Genomic DNA, 21,737 nt, shown 5'->3' with positions numbered 1-21,737 from the left:
TAATTTCTGTTAGTTGGTCTTCACATTCACTGACTTTTGCCTATGTCATTTCCATTCTGTTGATGAGTCCACCCAATGAATTTCTCATTTTGATTATTGTGTTTAGAATTTCCTTTGGGTTTTGCTTAAAGCTTTCTATTTTTCCATTCTTTTAAAGAGTGTTCGTCCTTAGTGGAGTATGGTTGTTGTAATAGCTATTTTAAAGTCTGGAATAATTCCAACATTTGTATCATTGTGGAGTTACTGTCTTTGATTGTCTTTTCCTTTAAGAGAGAGTGTTTACTCGTTCCGAGACCAAAAAGTTTGAGAGCATTACTCATTTTGTATTTGTCAGAGGCTTAAAATTGGTTTTCGGAAGTGATAACCACGGTGTTCTTTGAAGGAGTGCTTGACATGGGAATTTTTCTTTACGTGGGCCTCAGAGCAATATCATAAAACCCTGGCAATTTATCAGTATAGATAAAAATGGGGATATAGTTGAAATGGGTAGTTTTACTTTACTGCTTAAGGTTCACATGGATCCAAAAAAACTGAACTGAAAATGTGTCCTTAATAAGTGATACCGAGAAATTTGTTTTAAGTAAAGAGCCAGACAGAAATTTGAGTATTGCTTGTGATCTTGAGCAAACCACTTGACCTCTTTGTAAATGTCGTTGTAAAGACAGCAGTATGGCAGAGTTTGCTTATATTCAAAATTACCTTTAAACTTTAGACTCAAGATAGCTCCTACTTTGAGAGAGGGTGAGGAAACCGATTTGTATTGAGGAAACAGGAGAAATCCATCTCCTCTCTAGCTCACTCTGGGTCATACATAAACTTATGCATGAATAGAGTAACTGCATGCAGTGGTCTGCACTATTTAAATGATTTCTCCCGTTTTTATATACTCATAAATTAAAGAAGACTTGGGCGTAATAGTGCCTATGTAATGTTGGGAAGAGTAATTAAGTAATACAACTACCTGTCTTACAGATTATGGTTTTGTAATATGAATTTATTCCAATGGAGTAGATTGCTTAATTAAGGAGCACTCTGTTAATTAGGCAGACTACTGTTTGTGTAATAACAATCAGAACAAGGTAGGGAACAAGTGCTGTGGGAGGAGAGGACAGTTAAGCAGCGCTGCCATCCTGAGTTATTCTTGTCTGTCCTAATGCTAAGACAGTGCTGAGAGAGGAAGCCAAAGCCAACTGTGATCAATTGTAGGATTTCCTCAGTGGTGTTCAGGTTTTATAACATACCCTCATAGCTGAAAACACGACTGTTGATACTCTTAAAGAAAAAATCCTTCTTCAACCTGAAATTACCTCGTCCCCCAACTCCCATTTTGCCATGGAAACAGTTGTTTCTACATGTGACTTTGAAATGCAGCGTTTCTTTAAATTCTATCATGTTATTGAAGAGCATTCTATATTTGTAAAAAACCGAGCACAGCATCTCACATAGTCGTTTTTAAAGTTGCTTTAATTGTATGAGCATAAGCACTGGCACTGAGTCAAGGGGCTTTCATATTAAGGTATTATGCAGACCTTTGTAGATTAAGAATTTTTGTTCACATTTTCAGAAAAAGGCTCGTTTCAGTTTGGTTCCCCGCCCACTCCTTTTCCTTTATTCTTTTAGAAATTGGGTCTGAAGAATCCCAGTAATAACACCAGGCCTGTTTGGATGGTTTTGAAGGCAAACTCATATGGAGTTTTACTGTAAACAGAGGGGGTAATTCACTCATCCAAGTTCACATAGCTGGTACTTGTCAAAGCCAAAGCTCTAGCCTAGGTTTTCTCTCGTATCCATTGTACCGTGACTACTGTGCCAAACGGAGGATTTAATAGTTTAATATTGTGGAGTTCCTTGCAGGTTCAAGTAGGGAAGGGAAGCATTGGGTTGCTTGTTGGCTGGAGGGTGAAGCACCTCAGGAAAGAAGGTAGATATGGCTGGAGGGAATTCTTTAAAAAAAAACCCAAAAACTTATTTCCTAAGTTTATGTTCCACTGTCATTGCATACAGGAGGGAATGAGAAACTTCTCTTTTACTTCTTCCACCCTTCCTAGAATTTAGGCTAATAGCGTTCATTTTATTTGCTTAATTACATTGGCATTATGCAATCAGGTAGGCTTTTTTGGCTGTTCTCAGAAGTTACTTGCCATTTAAAACATTGTTTTTATTAGCAAATGCTTTCTGAATTCCAAATCACCGATTTAAAGTTGATTTTTTAAATGTGTGAGATTTAGGATGGAGACTGCCACTATTTATGAATGACACTTTAGAGAAAGAAAGGAACATTATCATCAGGAAAGTTAATTTGCGAGTTCTAAATTGTGTGACCTGAACTCTTGTTGCATCTGTTTGGCCCCCTTTAAGCCATAAAAGACTTCTTTGTTTTTCTGTTAGTAAAAATAGTACATGCTCATTATAAAAATTCCAGTCATATTTTTTAAAAAGTAAACTTGCCTTGAAGTCCTGCCATGCAGGGATAATCATAACCTTTTCTGAATATCTTATCTGTGTACATGTACACACACATTTTTCTGAATATCTTATTTTGTGTACATGTACACACACATTTTGAAAAAATAATGTGCTACATGCTGTTTTCTGACTTGACTTTTTCTGTTGAACAGCACATTCTGCACCTTCTTTTTCTACTTTAATGAATTAAGCTTTATATAATCTTTTAATGGCTATATAGTCTACCATGGAATGAAAGTATCTATTAGTTAGAATATATTATAGTGTTGATTGCTAAGATAAAGACTAAATAACAGTGATTTAAATAAGACATAAGTTTTATTTACTTTTCTCAGACACAGCTTCTGTAGCGTCTGCATATTAGAGCTGACAATCTTTGCCTTGTTACTCCATCAATCTTGACGTGGGATGAGTTGGTGAACCTCTTAACAGAAGAATTAAAGCTGGATAAATATCGAAGAAATGATGGAATTAGAAGAATAATTTTGCAACCCTCAGTATAATAATTGTTTTAGGAAAAGATCATCAATGGCCAAACCTTTGGTTGAAAGTATCTTTAAAGTGGGGGAGGGAGTACCTTTACAGCTGAGAGATCTGGGTAATACTTCATGTTAGTATCACCAGTAATGGGTCAAACTGACATAAGCTTCCTGGTAAGATGTGAAAAAAGCCATAAAGATGGGGATTGTTTTCAATTGAAAGAGACCGAAGCATGACAGACAACTTAATTCATAATCCTCGGTTAGGTTACTAGTTTTTTAAAAAAATAGATATAAGGGGCATTGTGGAAACAGTTGGGTAAATCTGAACATGGACTAAGTGTTAGACCGTATTGTTAAATTACTATTACATTTCTTGGGTATGATAGTGGTATTGAGGTTAAGGAGGAGAATATCCTTGTTCTTTAGGAGTACATACTAAAGTAATTAAGCATCACAGTGTCTTTAACTTTCAGTTTGTTCCAGAAAAAAATTGTGTAGAGAGGGAGGGAGGAAGTTTATATGGCAAAACATCTTTATAGAGTTAAAAATTTCAAAATAAAGTTTGCAAGATCGAGAGCAGTGTTGTGTTGCATGTTCATTCAGATGACCAAGATCATTTTGTCAAGTTCCTCTGGAAATCTCATTAGTACTTTTGGGGCTTGCAATTAAAGATAGGTTTCTTTAAGTAAAATTTGACAAATTTGCAATTTTGAGTCTTCTTTTCTAAGAAAAGCTATGTCTCTCCTTTTGTTCTGGTTACCTTTATGCCTCTCAGAGTTTTGTAGTTTTGTTTTTGTAGGTCCCACACGCTTACGGCTAAGTAGCTTAATGTTTTTTTGTTGCTGTTGAGAATGTGATTTTTATTATTTTTTCTACTAGTTCTTATTGGTCATAAGACAAATATCAACAATTTTAATGACTGTTAATATTTTAGTTAGTTCTTTTAGGTTTTTTAGGTGTGCAGTCATGTCTTCCAAATAATAAATTGCTCTTTTTATTGATAAATATACTTCTCATATTCTCTTGTCTACTTCATTGGCTAGAATTTCTAGAACAACATTCGACAATAGTGACACTAACAAGCACTTTTGACTTGTTACTTACATTAATGGGATTGGTGCTGTATTAGTGTTCCATTGTTAACCATAATGCTGGCTGTTGATTTGAAGGGTGTCTTAGGATATTTGTGTTTATGGTAAAGGGTGAATGCAGACTTTCATCAAATGCTCTTTTGATTTCCATCACAGGATTTTTATAGAGTTCTTCCTTCATTTCAATAAATTATATTAATAGATTTTCTAATATCTAATAGTGCCTATTTAAAAATGAGACTGCTATATAGGGTTTTGAATTTGTTTTATATCTTTCTCAGGCTTTGGTTTCAATTTAAATTGCTTCATAAAATTCGTTAAACTTTTCATCTTGCTGTGCTCTGAAACAGTTGAGATGATATCACACTTTAATGTTACTTCAAGATGAGAAGTAATTTACCCATGTCTGTAGAGTTATTTAATTTCTTTCTTGGGTCTGTTTTTTAGTCTGTATCAGCACGAAGTTGTAATCCATACTTACAATTTTTTATTCTAAATTTTAGTATTCCTCCTTTGTTTTTTCCCCGAAAGAGCCAGTTTTGGAATTTATTTATCAAGTCTAGTATCTTTCTGTTGTTTTAATTCATTCTGCTTTTACTTTTATTAAAACTTTTATATTTTTCTTAGATTTGTTTCTTTTTATCTTCCTGAGTTGAGTGATTAATTTATCTTTGGTCTGATTGATTAATGAAAATATTTACGACTGTATGCATTGATTGGGACCAAAAAATGGTGGTATTTAACACTTTTTGCCTTATGAGACCTGGCAGCTCTAAGAGTTAGCATCATTTCCCAACATCCTAGTTCTTATAGTTCTTTGAATCTGAGCCAATGTCCTTGTCAGCTAACTACATGAGCCAATAAATTCTCTTTCGAGAATTTTTACTTGTACTATCTGCAGGATACCTCTAACTGGTTGTTGATTGACATGTTATGAAAAAAGTTGTATGTGCCTAAATAATTATAAAGCTGTTTGGTCTTTTACCTTATCTTACATCTTACTTATGTTTTCTGACTGCTTCCTTTGTTTTGTATCTTTCGACATGGGTTGCTCCATCGCAGTCTTTTGAAAGATGTTTAATATATTTTTAGTTTTACAGGTGATTGTGTTTAAGTGTTCCTAAACACATATTTCCTCTTTATCTACTTTGACAAAGTCTACCTATTGACCCTGCCAGTGAAATAGAGAAAATGTACCTTTTCTTACCAACCCTGGTTGCTAGAAAGATTCTTTTCCTTTATATATCTGAAAATAAATAGATTTTGTTAAGCTCTATGTCTTGATGTTCTACTTGTAATAACTTTTGCTGGTATATAATGAATACTTTTGATCTGTATATTGAAGTAGTCCTTCATTTATATTTCATTAATCTTTATCTTTGAATAATTTTCTTTCAAGTGCTTTTATTATTATTATTCGAATATTGAGTACTCATTCTGTACCAGGCACCGTACAAATCAGTGGCGATGAGTAAAACAGCCCTGCCCCGACACGTATCAGTCAGGCCCAGGTTGGAGATAAGTGTACTTTGTTCATACCACTGATCACTTATCACATTGTACAGCAGTTTGTGTCCATCATTCCCAGCTAAGATATGAGCTCCCCAAAAGAGCATTGTGTCTTATATACTGTTGGAAAACCTGATTCATGGAGAGGATGTCAGTAAATAATGTTGGAGTAAATGGCTTGATTTTGTTGAAATGCTTAACCCCTGAATTTCCTCTTAGATTTTGCTCTCTGCCTACCCAGTATGAACTTTTCCTACCTTTGTTCTTATCCTTATTCGTAATTGTGTATATGATTTCTTTACCTTTTATAGTGTATCATCTCCTACATTATTTTCCCCACCAGTGTTCATTTTTACAACAACCATATCTTTTATGTCCATAATATGTGTCTCCTTCCTCACCATTGCACCTGCAATTCCAGCACAGCTGTTTCTGAGAACAAGGAACAGTAATACTGATATTTGATTTTATTCAGATTCTGGGTACTTGCTGATTTTATTCCTGCCAACTCGGGATTACTACATGACATAGGTGTGTCTTGGCTTTTCCTGTCTGTAGCCAACATTTAAAATGTGTTTTTATTACCTGATTAATCTCAGCATTGTTCTCTGTTTTTCTTCTTTTTAAGGATCTGCATGTTGGTATGTTGTGATTAAGGTCAGAAGCCATTGCTGCTCTTTGTTACTATTGTCCTTATTCATGTATTTTTTACCTTAAAAACACCGAACTAATGCTTACACTAACTAGTTTCAGACTTTAATCTTTACAGAGCAGTGTATTCATTGGCATAGTGGCAATTCTTTGGGAGAAATCTTAGTATATATAAAAGGCAATGTTGACAGTAGTGACTGATTCTAAAAGATTATTAAATCCCACTAAAGTATAAGAAGAATTGAGTAACAAATATTCCTGAGAGCTTATTCATTCAGAAGCAGCATTAGTTTCCACAGGCATCAGCAGAGTTCCTTAACTCAGGAGACAATATATTATGATGTAACTGTTCTGACAGCTGATGGAACATGCACTTGTGTATTTTTATGTTTGAAAAATATCTGAGTTTTCATTTATAACATGGAAAATAACAATAAATATAACCCACATTTTAAAAGTGCAATAATTTTTAAGAGTTGAAAGGAGTCCTGAGACCAAAAAGTTTGTGAAATGCTTCTTCTCTATGGCATAGTTAAATCGAACTTGCAGACTTGCTTCTTTCCATTTCCTGTTTATTGGAGGGGTGTTTTTGTTTTTGTTTTTAAGGCACCATAACCTATTCTCTTTCCTGCTGTCTCAGGGAATAGAATAACATTTTTATTTGCTGTTGGCAGTTCAGGAAGTTGTCTATAAATAGTTCTTGTGCAGAGGTGCAAAGCTGACTGTCGAGGACAGAAGTTCTTTCCTCTAACATTACTGGCCAGAATGACTGTCTTAGGATGCGATGTGCTCTCATTACCGGAGGGGTCCAAGCAGAGATTAGAAAACTGTTATCCAGAGTATTTTTAAAGAAGATTAATAGTTCAAGTAGGGTTCTCTACTGAAAGGAATCTAATAGGGCCCCTTAAAAGACACTTAAAATCTTACACTTTTAGGGCTTGGGCTGCATGTGAATTCTAACACTAGCAAAACAGTGGAGTTCTTATAGTTGGTATTTCCCAGTTAAATTCTTTCATGTGAAACCTAAGAAATTTAAATGAATTATAAAAATGGACTTTCCAGTTTTGTTAATTCTGTTGACCTATTTTATGTCTCCCATATAAAATGTATATTTAATCAACTTGCTTACTTTTTTTTTCTCATGTGTTTCATTTCAGTTGGTCGCATTATGTTTCAGCTCTTCTCAGACATATGTCCAAAAACATGCAAAAACTTCCTTTGCCTCTGCTCAGGTAAATGAATTATTAAATTATTTCCAGTGAGAAGTCATGGCTTACAATTTGACCTTACTTAACAGAGTAGATATTTTCCTAAAAAGTAACGGGCTGTGAAATGAGTTTGGCAAATAAAAATATTATTTTCATTGATATGAAATCAGAAAACCATTTCTTAAAGGGAAGAGAGAAGATGTGGTTTCAAAAATGAATAATAAAGTACTAGTGTGTGTAATGCAATCTTCTCTATACATTGTGGTTTATAAAAGCATTTTCAAAACTGATTTGTTTGGGTAGAATTTTACAAATTTTGGTACTCTGAACAAATATAGCACTCCAGATTTCACAAGAAATTTAGGATTAGAAAATAGAAGGGGCAAAACATAGTGAAGTTATTTTTTTGTTATGTATAATTGGATTTATATTTTCAAAAAGTAGAAAAATTGGGAGGAAAAACATCTATACTGTTACTTTAAAAATGGAAATAGCAAATTTAAAATGTGAAATCCACACTTGGACACACACACATGCATACACAATCTTTGTACTACCTTCTTTTACTGGAGTGATAACCAGTTTTGATCTTTTCTCCTGTAGCATGTAGAGTCTATACCACACAATTTAACATTTGCATGGTGCTTTATGTTATTTATTTTGGTGTGTATGTATTAAATTGTCACACTGTACCTCTTGTGTCTCTTACAGCGCTCAACACACAGGAGGGATTTGACAAAGGATTAATTGAATGGTACTTTCCATGGAAGGATGTTTTTGTAGCTAAACTTCTTTTTTTTTTTCCCCCCTAGGGGAGAAAGGCCTTGGGAAAACAACTGGGAAGAAGTTATGTTATAAAGGTTCTACATTCCATCGTGTGGTTAAAAACTTTATGATTCAGGGTGGGGACTTCAGTGAAGGTAGAGCTAAAAGTTATGCTCCTAATAACTTGATCTGTCAGTTTCTAAAGTGCACATTATTATTTTTAACTGTAAATATTATATCACTTACAGTATGATATAAGTATTAGGTAATCAGTGAGTAGTTATTAGATGAATGAATGTTGTAGACCTAGAATGTATGAAAAAGCAAAATACTAAGACATTTTGTTTTTATGCAGTTTTAATAATATTATAATTACTTGGTGAATTACCTTACAACAAATGCCAAAATACTGTTTGATTGTTTTTATTGTTCTCAAATTTTATTGGTGTGGTTACTGTTTGAAATAAATGGGTTATGGAGATGATTACTTTAACAGTATTTATTATAATAGGGTTGCACTTATATTTTCAAGATGAGGTTTATTGAGGATTGTTAGAACGTTGATTATCTGCAACAATTACAAGGCATTATCTCCTTCAGCAAATTGAAACCATAAAAAGTAATTTATATGTATTAGTATATTTTTACTTTTCATTATAGTTTAATGTAGTTCCTTATTTGCAGGTAATGGAAAAGGCGGAGAATCAATTTATGGTGGATATTTTAAAGGTAAGCCTTAGTATTTTATGATCTCTTGTTTCAGTTCTGATATTAAAGCAAGTTTGATCATGTACTTTTAATGAGAAGAGGTTTACTTATAGTTCACTTTTTGCATGAAACTAATGCTGCATGAAAATACTTTATTTGCATGAACTTGGGGATAAATTATACTGTAATATGTAACTTTTAATTGACAAGATTAATTAAGGCTAACGTTACAGTTAAACATGACTTTCAGCATGGAGGTTAGGCAACTATATACATGAAAACTCCTATCTTCCTGCCTAAAACTGTCAACATATTCTTTTGTTTATAGAGAATGTGGTCTTTTGCAAAATGAAAAGGTAAGAGAACGAAGCTCAGTAACACAAACTCCAATTCTGTTCCCTTGCACCCTTCCTAATAAATTTATGGACAGTCTGGGTCAGGTTGTGGCTGGATTTCAGTATTGCTTGAAGACTTGGAAAATTTTGTATACTGTTCCATACATGCATCTGTATCTTTTTTCTTTTCCTGATGGGTTATTAGTTCCACATCAGGGCAAAGAATCTGGTTGTGTTTTTTTTTTCCCTAAATCAAGCAATTTCTTTGAATAAAAGTTGGTATTTCTTCCTTTCTCCAAGGTTTGTATGTTTTCTTTTGTATACTAGAACTATATGATTGTGTATTATTCCTACAGTAGTAGCATTTACATAAATCTAACTATTACACTTGCCCCAAAAAGCCTTAGAAAAGTCAGTTGCAGAGATTTATAATGGGATCCAATATTACTAGGTTTTAATGCCATGATAGCTTCAGTGTTATAATAGTGTTTTATATTTCTTTTGGGGAAAAATGGATTACTACTCTTTTTCAGAAGCCTGTTCCCAAGGTAATCATTTTTTAAAGTTTTCTATGTTTCTGTTTGTTCTAAAGAAAGATTTGTTTGTATGAATGTTAAAAGGAAATTTAAATTCTCAAGATACTTCTGCTGGAATTAAAATAATCTCTAAGTAATCTTTATGACAGTTTTTCCTTTGAACTAGTAAGAAACAGCTTTCTGGCTGGTTCTGTTAGCATGTAGCTTTGAAATTAATGCTGGTAGGCCACTTTAATGTGGTTGTTCCCTGTGGCAGATACTGTGTATCTTAAAATTGTATTTTGCCAATTAAGTTGTTTTTACAGGACTTTCTGCCTTGCGTAATTTTGTGATCCTGTTGATTAGAAAGAATCCACATACTTAATTTAAACATGTCCCTACAACTTAATTTATATTATTTTGAATTTTTGCTCTTATAGTCTATAACTTCAGTTCAATTAAATAATACATTTACCATGTAGAAATTAAGCACATAAGAAGATTATTAGACATCTCCCATGTATAATGCATTAGGCAGGATAATTGGAAATTTGGAGGACATGAGATTTACTAAATAGAGATTTTTCTAAAATTTCTTTACTAGTTTTCCCTGAAAGTTATAGCTTAAATATTATTTAGCCAAAGTACGTTACTATTAAAAGTGACTGTTCTAAGGCTGTTTGTATAAAGTATTAAATATATGTTCTTTTCCTCAAAGCTTTAAGTAGTGTTTCTTGGTGTTTTTATTCTTTTGTTATTCAATTAGTTAAAAAATTTTTTTCTAAATGTTCAGTCAAGTATCTGTACTGACCAGAAGAGGAATTTCACCTTTTGCTTTCTATTTATTTCTGTGAACATGACACTTTAAAAGTGGCTTATAATTGGAGACTGACGGATTTGTGCTTTCTTCAAACAGACGAAAACTTTGTTCTCAAACACGACAGAGCGTTCCTTTTGTCAATGGCGAACCGCGGGAAGCACACCAATGGGTCCCAGTTTTTCATGTGAGTGGGCGTGATCCGGAGATGAGCTTGTCTTAGACAGAGAAGCGCTGTTCATGGGAAAGGTGGTGTAGTTAAACCAAGTTTAATGCTAGCATGCTGTCAGCTTGGGTTTTATTTTTAATTTCTGATATAGTAATTGATCAGTTCTAGCAGCCACCTCAGCATTCAGCATATATTCTGGTTTTGAAGAATGGTACTTAAAAGATGTAACTTGAAGATGTATACATTATCTTTAAAATATGTTGTCATTTTACAAAAAGAAATTGACTTTGACTCTTAACAAATTTGGGTGCTTAGTTTACCAAAGCTAGATTGGAAAATAAGCTATGGATGAACATTTAAAAATTGTTCATAGACTGGGACTAGATGTGCCCATAGCGTGGAAAGCAGTTGGTTTGAATAAACCATTGTATGGTTGCTTTTTCTCTTACTGTTGCTCTTTGAGCCAGTTTGAGAGAGATACTATTATTTTCTGATACTGTATAGAAATAAGTGATTCGCTGTTGAGCCAGCATTTTTAAAAACTCAAACCTTATGAGAGCTCTATGCATAATTGAGATAACTCAATGATGCTGTCATTCCCACCACAATTTATGAGAGTATCACTCAGGAAACTTCAGAGCGCTAAATTTGCTTTTAAAAAAAGAAACACCTTTATATGTACATGCATGCACAACCAAAACCTTACTTATTTCTCATCTGAAAGACTTCTGGCATACTTTTATATTCTTTATCTACAGCTACTCCAAAACCTATTTTTTATTATAATCCCATGATATAAAATATGAAAGGTAATTGTCTAGCATGAAGTTTAATGCTTTAGATTGGAAGTAATTCACTACAGTTGTGCTGTGTATATTGGAGAAATATTTTACTCATGGTTTATCAGAAAAAGTGGTTTTTTAGGTCATCTTTCTGAATGGATTAGTATGAATGGCGCTTCCCTGTCTTTAAAGGAGTTCATATACAATAAATCTCACATTGTAAATTTGTCTGATAAATAGATTTCCAACATGATCTGATAAAGTTCAGATAAGGGGCATTCTGTTCCTAAGAATGTCCTAAAAATGGAAAGCTGATAGAAGATGATAATGCTTGGAGTCGTACAGGAAAAAAAGGAAGACCTTAAACAGTAGTTCCTATATCTTGTTTTGATCCCAGAGAGTACTCGTTGTTACATTTCTTTATAGAGTATTTTTCTATTCTTAACCTTCCTCAGGGCCAAAAAAAGCAGTGGGAAATATCTTGAAAAACTTTTTAAATGGTAATTAAATATAGAAGCTGTTTACTCTTTGATTGAGTTTTCCCATTTCCATTTTTAAGCTTATCTGAACTGAACATGATAAACTAATGATTCATTGGTCAAGAAGCTACCACCTGAGGGCTCTAAAGTTTCTTTTAGATTTCCTTTTTTTATATCAGTACATGTAAAATTTGATTTATCAGATAGCAGCAACTTCTCATTGTTATCAATTAGCTTGTTTCTAAAATGTTAAGAGTTAAAACCAGTGTACTTACATATATTAGTTAAAATCTAGTATATGAAATTCTCCCTTCAAAAAATTTAGTGTCTTTTTTCTATGTTATTTAGTACTTGCTTAAGTCTTTCCTCAGAATGTTTAGCATCAAAATAAAATTAAGGCTATTTCTTAATTTTATAGCAGACTGCTGTTTTTGACAAGGAATACCAAATGAAAATTTTAACATCAGTAAATTAAGATTAAAAATTTTAAACTTGTTTTCCTAATTAACTGTAGATGGCATTAAATTCACTGTGAACCTGTGAGTGAAAGAAAATTTTCTAGTTTTAGTTTGAAATTTACTTCTGGAAATGAGTTTCCAGTTAAAAGCAGTCTTGGAAGTAATAGTGTTTTTGCACACACAAACAAATTCTTATCAATTTTTTTAAAGAAATTTTTATGAATGTGCTTTTTTAATGCTGGCTTGAAAGTACCAGTTCCCGGTAGATTGCAGTGTAAAAATCAAACTAATGTTCATATCTCTAAACAAAACATTTCCTTGCTTTTATAGAAAGGATAGGTAAAGTGGAGAAGGTTTTTCCCATAAAAGAAAACTCTTTGAAAATCCATATCTCACAAGCCTAAATCCTTTAGAGTCAGAAGTTGTAAAAAAGTACAATGTGCTATCTTCAGGTTGTATATGTGATCACAGGTAATAGCTCTGAAACTTGAGGTTTTGAGGGTTGGTGATCTCAGAGCTCAGACGGCTTCCCTGCCTTTTACCCTCTTACCACACTCTTTCTATGGCACCTTGGGCAACAGTTCTGCAGTTTGAAAAAAGAAAGGATATTGTAAGAATGGATGGTAAAATGCCAAGAATTGCCTTTATAGTTCCTCTTTTATGGGCTTAATAAGGACTTTTACTGTATCCTTGCAAAATCGTATTTGTAGTTTATGTTCTAAATCTGTTACTTTGCAATTCCTAAGGAGTAAATTTGGTGCTATTTGTGTGGGTATTTTCAAAATGTTCCTCAAGGATTCTTGTGCTTCGTGCAATGACTATTGTCTTCATTACTTATCCATTTAGAGCCTCTCCTTCCTATGCATGCACCATTTTTATTACACATAATTTTGCATATATTGCTTTTTTGGGGTGGAACAATTATGTATATGATGAAAATCAGATTTTCTTCTATGAAGCTATTTGTAAGTTTTGCAATAACTGCTCATGTCTACTACTGTATTAGTTGTAGTGATTTTGTTTTGGGGGCCTGCATAGAAGAAAACTGATTCTTTTGGAAATAGTACTGCTCAAGAAACGTGAAAGAAGTGATATATGGTACTGTCCCCAAGAATCACTGAGGAAATAATGGTTCCTGTTGAGGTGTTTTTGAAGGAATTCAAAGGCCTGGAACCAAAGCAATAACTAAGTTAACTCAGTATTTAATCATTTTATTATTACTTATGTTTTAAGCCAAAGATAGGAGAAGCCACAATAAAAGCTTTTGAATATAAATATAAAGTCTTAGAGTGGAAAAGGATTTAGAGATCATCTAGTCCAACACTTTCATTTTATATATAATGCTAACTAAGGAAGAAAAACCATGTGAAGTCCGGGTTACAGAAATTTTATTCATAATCTAGGAGAAATTGATAGTTAGAGAACGCTGCCCACTGTAAGCCATGTGATCTTATTGACCTTCCTGCTCTGAATTGATTTCAGTTAGGTGTCAGAAGCATCGAGCCATTACTGAAAAATAAATTGATACATTTTATTTAAAAAACGCCACACTTTTCTTTTCCTTCAACTGTAAGTAAGAACAGCGTAGTAATTCTGGCCTTCGTTTTCATTATCTTTGTATACATCAAAAAGATAAAGAAAATATAGCCTAAAGTACTCATGAAAAAGGTGAGGTAGGGATTTTATAGCTTTATATCAAATAACTGTTCTGGAGTAGAGCACTAACCTAGATATCAGGAAGCTTTAGTTTTAGTTTTATTTACTATGGACCTTGAGTTTTATCTTTCCTTTTCCATTTATAAAACACACTCCACTTTCTAAAATAAAGTAAATATTTTGGTCTGAAAATGTAGACAAAAAGAAGAAAGTTTTGTAGGTTGATGCTAAGTTTCTAAATATGCGGAATGATTTACATGCAAACATTGTCTTAACCTGAAGGACACAGTTGTAATGGCCTGATTTTCATCAGTCTGAAAGGTGCTGCAAGCAGCTTTGGGCTCATTTGCCTAAATCAGCAGCAGCTGCAGTCTCTTCATCCACTGCTGTTAGAACAGGGGTGTGTGGCAGTTGCCGTTGTCCCCCTTCTCTTAGTCTTTGCAGGCCTTATATCACAACCATGGAGCAGAAAGACCTGCAGAGCTTTGGAGAACAGTTTCTGTCATTGGCCACTGTCGGTGGTCATGATAGTTATAAAAAGATGAGAAAACAAGATAATACAGAAAAGTCAAACTTGCCTTTAAGCAGAAGGCATTTGTTATATTTTAAAGGTCATAAATAGGACTATAGGAAGAAAGCAGAAGAAGTTCTAGGATGTGTTCTGTCACTTGAGAATCGGACTTGCAAGTGGCTACTCACCTGAATGAGAGGGAAGTCCTGATCATTTCAGAGTAGTGTAACTAAGAAAGTTGGTTTGGTTTTAAGGGGTTTATAAAGCTGTGTTGACATTTTGGGTAGCAAAAGTCGATTGAATAGAAATGCTTTTTTCCTCCACATATTTGTGAATTTGTGTGAGAAGAAATGCTAGTAAGTGTTGATAAGCTGAGAAGTTCTAGCTTTTTCCTTCCATTTTTGGGGTAATAACTTTGTACGTTAATTTCAAGATTTTTCATGAACAGAGATGTTCATTCATGAAACTTAACCATAAGCCAAGTTCTCTGAATATCAGATATTATTCCTAATACTCAGTCTTAATATCACTTAGTATTTATGTGACATATGTATTGATGTGTATTATGTTAGCATTAGCGCTGAATTTTTCACAGCTCTTCTATTTTGGTGACTTTTGGAACACAGGCATAGAGCACTGTAATGTGGCTTGGTTAGTTTCTATTGCCCTTACACAAGCTTTGTCATTCTGTACAATTTGTTGCCTCTTCCATGATGGTGTGATAGTTTCAGGAGTTGAAGGGGAAAAAAATTGCATGTTAAAGGCTACATTAATCAGAAATATGTTATTTTTGTTTATTTATCCCATTCTACTTTATACCTAGAGTCACATTTTTTTTACAACATTCATTGAAAACGCCATATTATTTGAAACATATTCTTTTTTGATAGTAATTCATGGATCAATGCCTTTATGACAAATTAAAGCTTGTTTTTAAGTATTTTAATATTTAGTATGTCCAAAACCCCTATATAGAATTTTGTCCACAGTTTTGATCTGAGTAGCATATATTGAAAGTTTAATAGAGTAAAAATTGGTCAGACAGTATATATCCTTTGAAAAAAATATATGGGGAAAATCAGAGATTAGACAGGAAAAGAAAGTACTGTGGCCAAGATTTAATAGCATACTTATATTTTCATTTCTCTTGCCTTTTTCTCTTTTGAGAAGTTTCTTAAAATTCTAGTTATGCTGTGACTTATTTTCAATGACTTAACTTACAAATGTATCTGCAATGGCAATGAACAATAACTATCGTCCAAACATTTGCCTATTAACTTCTAATGTCTGTTGTGATATGTGACTGAAAAAAAAGTTTTCAAATGTAGAAGCATGAATGGTTCTTTAACTATTTGAAGTGAATTAATAAAAAATGTTCCCAGAAATTTGGTTTGTTTTGAATTCTCTTAACTCAGTGCTTTCCATTGAAATCTTTGCTTTCCACTGCTGTTAACTGCTCCTGGGCATTTAGGTTTTATGTTTATGTTTACCCAGGATACATTATTCTCTTTTTGAGAAAGATGTTAGTTAATTTAGCTAGTTTCTAGGATTTGTGAAATGAAATGTAATGTTTTGCTAATAGCTATTATTAACACTCTGATGTTACAATATGAGCAGGTTCCAACTTTCACCACAAAGCGTTTCTTAAGCACAGTTCATCTCTACATACATACTTATGTGAAAGAAAATTTAGAGCCCTCCATTTTAGAAAGCTTTCTTGCTTTGCATAAAACTTGAAAATATTTAATTTCAAAGTTATATTGATATTAAAACATAGATTCAGTCTTGTCTTAAAAGTGTATTACAATTTATTTCTTGCCATTTTTGTGTAAAATTTACAGAAAGAGTGTTACACCGTGCGATCCAAAGGTAATGTCTCATTACTCTAAGGCTCTTTTTCTTTCTTTGCCTTTATCTCTTTAATCCTATTGTTATATGTTCATTGAACAATTTTAAGAAAAAACTCTGCTTGATCTGTATGGCAGCAATATGTGTAAAACAACTGTGTTTTATTGTTCGCAATTAATTCTGGGAAGTCTGTTTTAATTTCAGTGGCTCGTTTCTACCAGGTTTCCATACATCTTTGGGGTGGGAGTTTTGTTGTATATAAAGGTTTTAGATCTCATTTTAGTACAGAGCCATTAATTCTGTATAAGGCCAATAGCTTCTTTGATAATGGTGTAAAAATGTACATTGTTTTTTGGAGTAACAGTGACATTAGGATTCACAAGGTTTAAATGAACCCTTGCGCATATATTTTTAAAGTAGATTCAGGGGTCGGGGGAACCTGGAAAATCATTGCCTAAGTGACAGGAGAAGATGGAAATGTGAAAATATTGAAAGCTTTTATAATTTGAAATGTTCTTTGTGGTTGTTTCTCCTTTAGGTGTTTTTTCTTAAGCATGAACTTATTTACGATGGTCTCTGGCCTTAAGGTCTTAACTTACTGAGCATATGTCACCACTGCATGGATCTGTACAACTGTATAGTTTTGAAAGACCAGTACAGTTAAGAGTGTTGGGATGAAGTCTTTCTTTTCTTTTTAGTAGAATTGAACAGCTCGGATTGAACATACCCTCTGTTTATCCATGTCTAGGGTCAGCCCAATGTCAGTCAGTAAGCTTGCTTTATGTGTTGGGATTTCAGCTCCTGGAACGTAGGCTGGAACCCTAGAAGGCTTCTTTTTTTTAAGATAAGGTCCCTTCAGTATTCTTATTATGTTGTCAAACCCAGTTAAGGTAAAATTTGTACTTCTGCATCCTGAATTGCAGATGTGAATAATGGATTTAATTATTTATACCAGTCTAGGTACAGTGGGCCAGCTGAAATTTGTCCTTCAAAGAATTGTTGCTGCCTTCTTCACTATTGCAGAAAAGGACCAAGTTCATTTGTCTTCAGTTTTCATTTGAATTAAAAACAAAACATGAATGTGTCATACATTTAGCTATTCTATCCTCAAATTGTGTCTCAGGTAGTATATTCCTACATCACTGCAGTTAGCTAGAATGTTTTAATCTTACCATTTGCTCCAAGGTTTGCTATAAGGTGGCTTTTACAGCACTCCTATTAGCCGAAGTGGCAAATCGAATTGGGCTCTGTGTGTTTTCGAAGAATCTGTAGACCTTCCCCCAGTACCAGAAGATTGAGGGTTGTGAGCAAGAGGATCAAGGAAGGAGGAGGAATAAATCTAACCAATAAACTATCTCGTTTTCGCTGCTACATATTTGAGACTGATGCCTTACATGGTAGAACATTTTCACCTTTACATTTTTTACCTCTTCACATCTTTCATGCAATGGAATCAATGCCCAGCATATGGACTGATTTCTTCCCATCTTTAGTGTGCTTTGATTAAGTTTTATAATTGTGGGAAACACATTTCTGTCTTAAAGTTATTGTCCAAGGTAGTTTCTGGATGCTAGTTTAATGATTTAAGCATTAGTGCCTCACCAGTTTGCTAGATTTTCTTTTTTCTGCCTGTTTTTATTTATTTTTACTTTTACATTACTTGAATTACCACTTCTCAATTTTCTAAGGATCATTTGAGACTAGTGGTTTTAAAACTCAAGATTCCCTTTAAAATTCTGTAACTTCTTAAGTTGACATTTTAATTTTTAAATTAAATTATGTAGTGGTCTCCCAGAACTGAATTTTATTAATGTAAGTGTAAGTGTTACAATTCTTTGTAGAATAATGATTTTTAGTCTTATCGTGAAGGTTAAGTTGTATTTTATTGACTTACATGTCTTAGAATTACCTTAGAATGAATATAAAAATTGATATGGGAACTTCTGGTACAATTGACTGCTTTAACATGGCCTGATATCCAGTGACCTTTCTCTCAAATATCTATTTCTCATTCTTATAAACTAAAATGCTTGTGATGTATGCTTCTGAGTCTAGTTATACCTGCTTTTGATATTTTTTAACTGCATTTCACAAGTATGAAGATCTTTGAAAATTCTATGGGAAAACTAGCTTGAGTTCAAAATACCTTAAATTACATGTACCCCATAGGCTTCCCAAGAGTGACTATCTGCCAGTTTGTGACCATGGAAGAAGCTGGTTGGGTGTTTTCTGGGCCATGGAAATTTAAAATGTCTATAATGTTATCCATCATTACTTAATTTGCCGTCGGAAGCCGGGCCAGCTGAAATTTGAAAGAAGGGTTGCTCCCTATTGCATCTTCAGAGTTGCTGTGAGTGGCAGAGTTTCACCTTACGTGAAGGAAGAGAGCAGGAAGTTCTAGAGATAGAATTCCTGAGGCATCCCTCCCAATCCCCCTGCCTAAAAGATACAGACTGACTCAATATGAGAAACAGTAAAAGAACTCACACTCACTTCAGCAGCAAATCTACAAAGAGAACTCATTTAAGTGTGTGGAGCAAGTGTTGGTCATACACTTTTCTTTCCATAAGGCAGAGGATAGGTACTTTTTTTATCTTGATAAATTTTAAGTTTGTTTTTATTGTTTTGGATTTGAGAGTAACTTGAATTTTAATATCTGTGCTATATATATCAAACCTATTGCATATGTATACATATAAATAGTTTTCATATTTGTTCGATTACTGGAGAAATAGACAAAATTTTTTAATTCTTTATAATCTTTAGAGTTTTAATCAGTAAATCAGTTAGTATTGTTTTTAAGGTTCTTAAGTATAGATGTATATCATGTTTAACTTTTTCCCCTCTCTTTTTTATCTTCACCTCTTTGTTCTCCACATGCTGTGCTTTAAACCCTTCTGCTCTGTTCACCCGAACACCTGGGCTTTGCCATCCTCTTTGCGTTGATGTTTATTACACAGCACCACAAAACCTGCTCCGCACCTGGATGGGTAAGAGTTATGTTATTACCTTGGGGAGGTATTTGGGTGGCCAGTCCAAAACAGATTGGACCCTGAGCAAATTCTCAAGGGGGCGCTCTTGGTCTCTGAGTTAATATCTCACAGCCACATTATTCCTTGAGGATCACAGGGTACAGTAGCCTTGAGACCCCATGGCTCTCATGTCACTGAAGGGGTCTTTACTGGGGCCCATGATGAGCTTCTCAGCCGTGTAGTTTTGAGTGACCCTGTAAGGGTGGTTTCTGAGTATCACATACAATCTGACTGTTACAGGACTCTACTATGAAATAGTTAAGAACTATTGTTTTAAAGGCAGAAAACTAAGTTCTAATTCCCTTCTAGTGGTTTCATACATGAAACACTCTGCTTTTATTTTTAGGTCTATGGACACATCATGTTACAGTAATTGTCTTGATTACTTGTCTTGGCTTAATTTTCAGCAAACCAATTTTTTCTTGAATCTGTATTGTGACAGGGTACATGTTGTCTTTGGACTTGTTATTTCTGGTTTTGAAGTAATCGAACAAATTGAAAATCTGAAAACTGATGCCGCAAGCAGACCTTATGCAGATGTGCGAGTTATTGACTGTGGGGTGCTTGCCACGAAATCAACAAAAGATGGTAAGGATTTTTTAGGGGTAAAGGAAGCTAGGGTACAGGTAATGCATGTTGAAGACTATAACTTACAGATACCTCCTGGATGTCGGTAGTGGAAAAAAACTCACAAGCGGTATAGCAATAGCCCTGATACCTCTCTATCATACCCTGTATCCAGTCCATCAGCAAATAGACTTCATGCAGGCAAGGGCTTTGTTACTTCACAATCTCACCAGCACATTGTATTATCACCTTGAAAAAAGTTTATTTAAATTTTTGTTTTTAGTTTGCAATCCATAAAGCATGTTTTACGATACTTAGTAATCACATTTTTTTCACTCTGAAAGGTAAGCACTGAAATCCAGTACTAATATTTTTGTTAATATTTCTTAAAAAGTTTTTGAGAAAAAAAGGAAGAAACCAACGCATTCAGAAGACTCGGATTCCTCTTCCAATTCCTCTTCCTCTTCAGAATCATCTTCAGAAAGTGAAATTGAACATGAGAGAAGCAGAAGAAGGAAACATAAGAGGAGGCCAAAAGTTAAACATTCTAAAAAGAGACGAAAGGAAGCAGGCAGTTCAGAAGAGCCAAGGAATAAACACAGAGTGAGCCCCAAAGGGTACGTGTGAAACCCTAGGATAGTCTTACCAAAAAAACAGATGAACTCCCTGGAATGGGGAAAGCGTAATTCTGTAAACTTAGCTTTCCTACCTTTTGTTGAAAAAGGATAGCATTTTTTTACGTTAAATTGAAATCTGGCAAATCTAGGGGATAGCACAGACATTTCATATCAAGGATTTATGTATTTGCAGAAGAAAAAAATCTCTGAAACTCTTTAAAAAGTTAGGATTCAGTCAACAATGTTCTTATCAGAATTTTAGTACTGTGGATTTTTGCTTGGGTTGATGTTTTATATCTTCTCTTTGAGAAAACTGTATAAACCTTTGGAGTGATCTTTGTAAGGCATCAGTAGTTTTACTTTTCAATATCTTAATTCTGTGTGCTTTTATTATAATGAAATCCAAACATTACACATCTTAATTGGTGACTTAATTTGTTCTCTCTAAGTCACTCTGAGAGAAGTGATACCAGTGAAAAAAGGTCAGTCGATTCAAATGCTAAAAGGGAAAAGCCAGTGGTCCGGCCGGAAGAGATTCCTCCAGTGCCCGAGAACCGATTTTTACTGAGAAGAGATATGCCTCTCGTCGCGGTGGAACCGGAACCGTAAGTAGGATGGTTAACCTGTGTGTTGTCGTTTCTGATTGATGATTCCATCAGCTTGTTGCAGTTCCACACTCATTTATTGAGCAGAACCCAGAGTGAAAAAGCACTCTGAAAGTTACTGTGAGAGCTGCTAGATGAATGAATGACATGTACCCTGCCTTTCAGAGTTCACGTTCTACTAGTGGGAAAGGCAGGTCAGTCAGGGGAGAAGTTCTTACTGGTGGTCTGGAAGGATTTCATTACTAATCTTAGATCCTTGGCTTTTCATTAGAGGTGAGATTTTGCTTGTCAGAATTAGTTGAACTCTTTGGATCCAATTGAGTGATAAAAGATGTTCTAATCTGAATAATGTAAAGCAGTTGCATGGCAGTCAGGGATATAATTTAGTACCATAAATATGTTGCTGTCATTAACTTCCTTGGTGATAAGTTCTCTGTGTTGGAAAAGCTAATGTATAGCTTTAAAT

General features: G+C 34.1%; 1 protein-coding gene across 8 annotated transcripts in view; it reads left to right on the top strand.

Moving 5' to 3' along the window:
- NKTR (natural killer cell triggering receptor) overlaps positions 1-21,737 on the top strand; it is a 44,345-nt gene that overhangs the window by 5,325 nt on the left and 17,283 nt on the right. For 4 of the 8 annotated variants that reach the window (XM_011357383.2, XM_023529060.1, XM_023529061.1 and 1 more), the window contains exons 3-10: positions 7,357-7,431; positions 8,220-8,327; positions 8,857-8,901; positions 10,647-10,734; positions 19,411-19,440; positions 19,925-20,070; positions 20,444-20,666; positions 21,116-21,271. In XM_011357383.2, coding sequence (XP_011355685.1) covers positions 7,357-7,431; positions 8,220-8,327; positions 8,857-8,901; positions 10,647-10,734; positions 19,411-19,440; positions 19,925-20,070; positions 20,444-20,666; positions 21,116-21,271 — 871 coding nt within the window. Of the gene's footprint in view, positions 1-7,356; positions 7,432-8,118; positions 8,162-8,219; positions 8,328-8,856; positions 8,902-9,208; positions 9,764-10,646; positions 10,735-19,410; positions 19,441-19,924; positions 20,071-20,443; positions 20,667-21,115; positions 21,272-21,737 lie in introns of all 8 variants that reach the window. The other 4 variants (XM_023529064.1, XM_023529066.1, XM_023529062.1 and 1 more) reach the window with 4 other exon arrangements.

The sequence above is a fragment of the Pteropus vampyrus genome, unplaced genomic scaffold (assembly GCF_000151845.1).
Source record: "Pteropus vampyrus isolate Shadow unplaced genomic scaffold, Pvam_2.0 Scaffold35, whole genome shotgun sequence".
Taxonomy (NCBI): Eukaryota; Metazoa; Chordata; class Mammalia; order Chiroptera; family Pteropodidae; genus Pteropus; species Pteropus vampyrus.
This window is presented reverse-complemented; position numbering and strand designations above follow the sequence as displayed.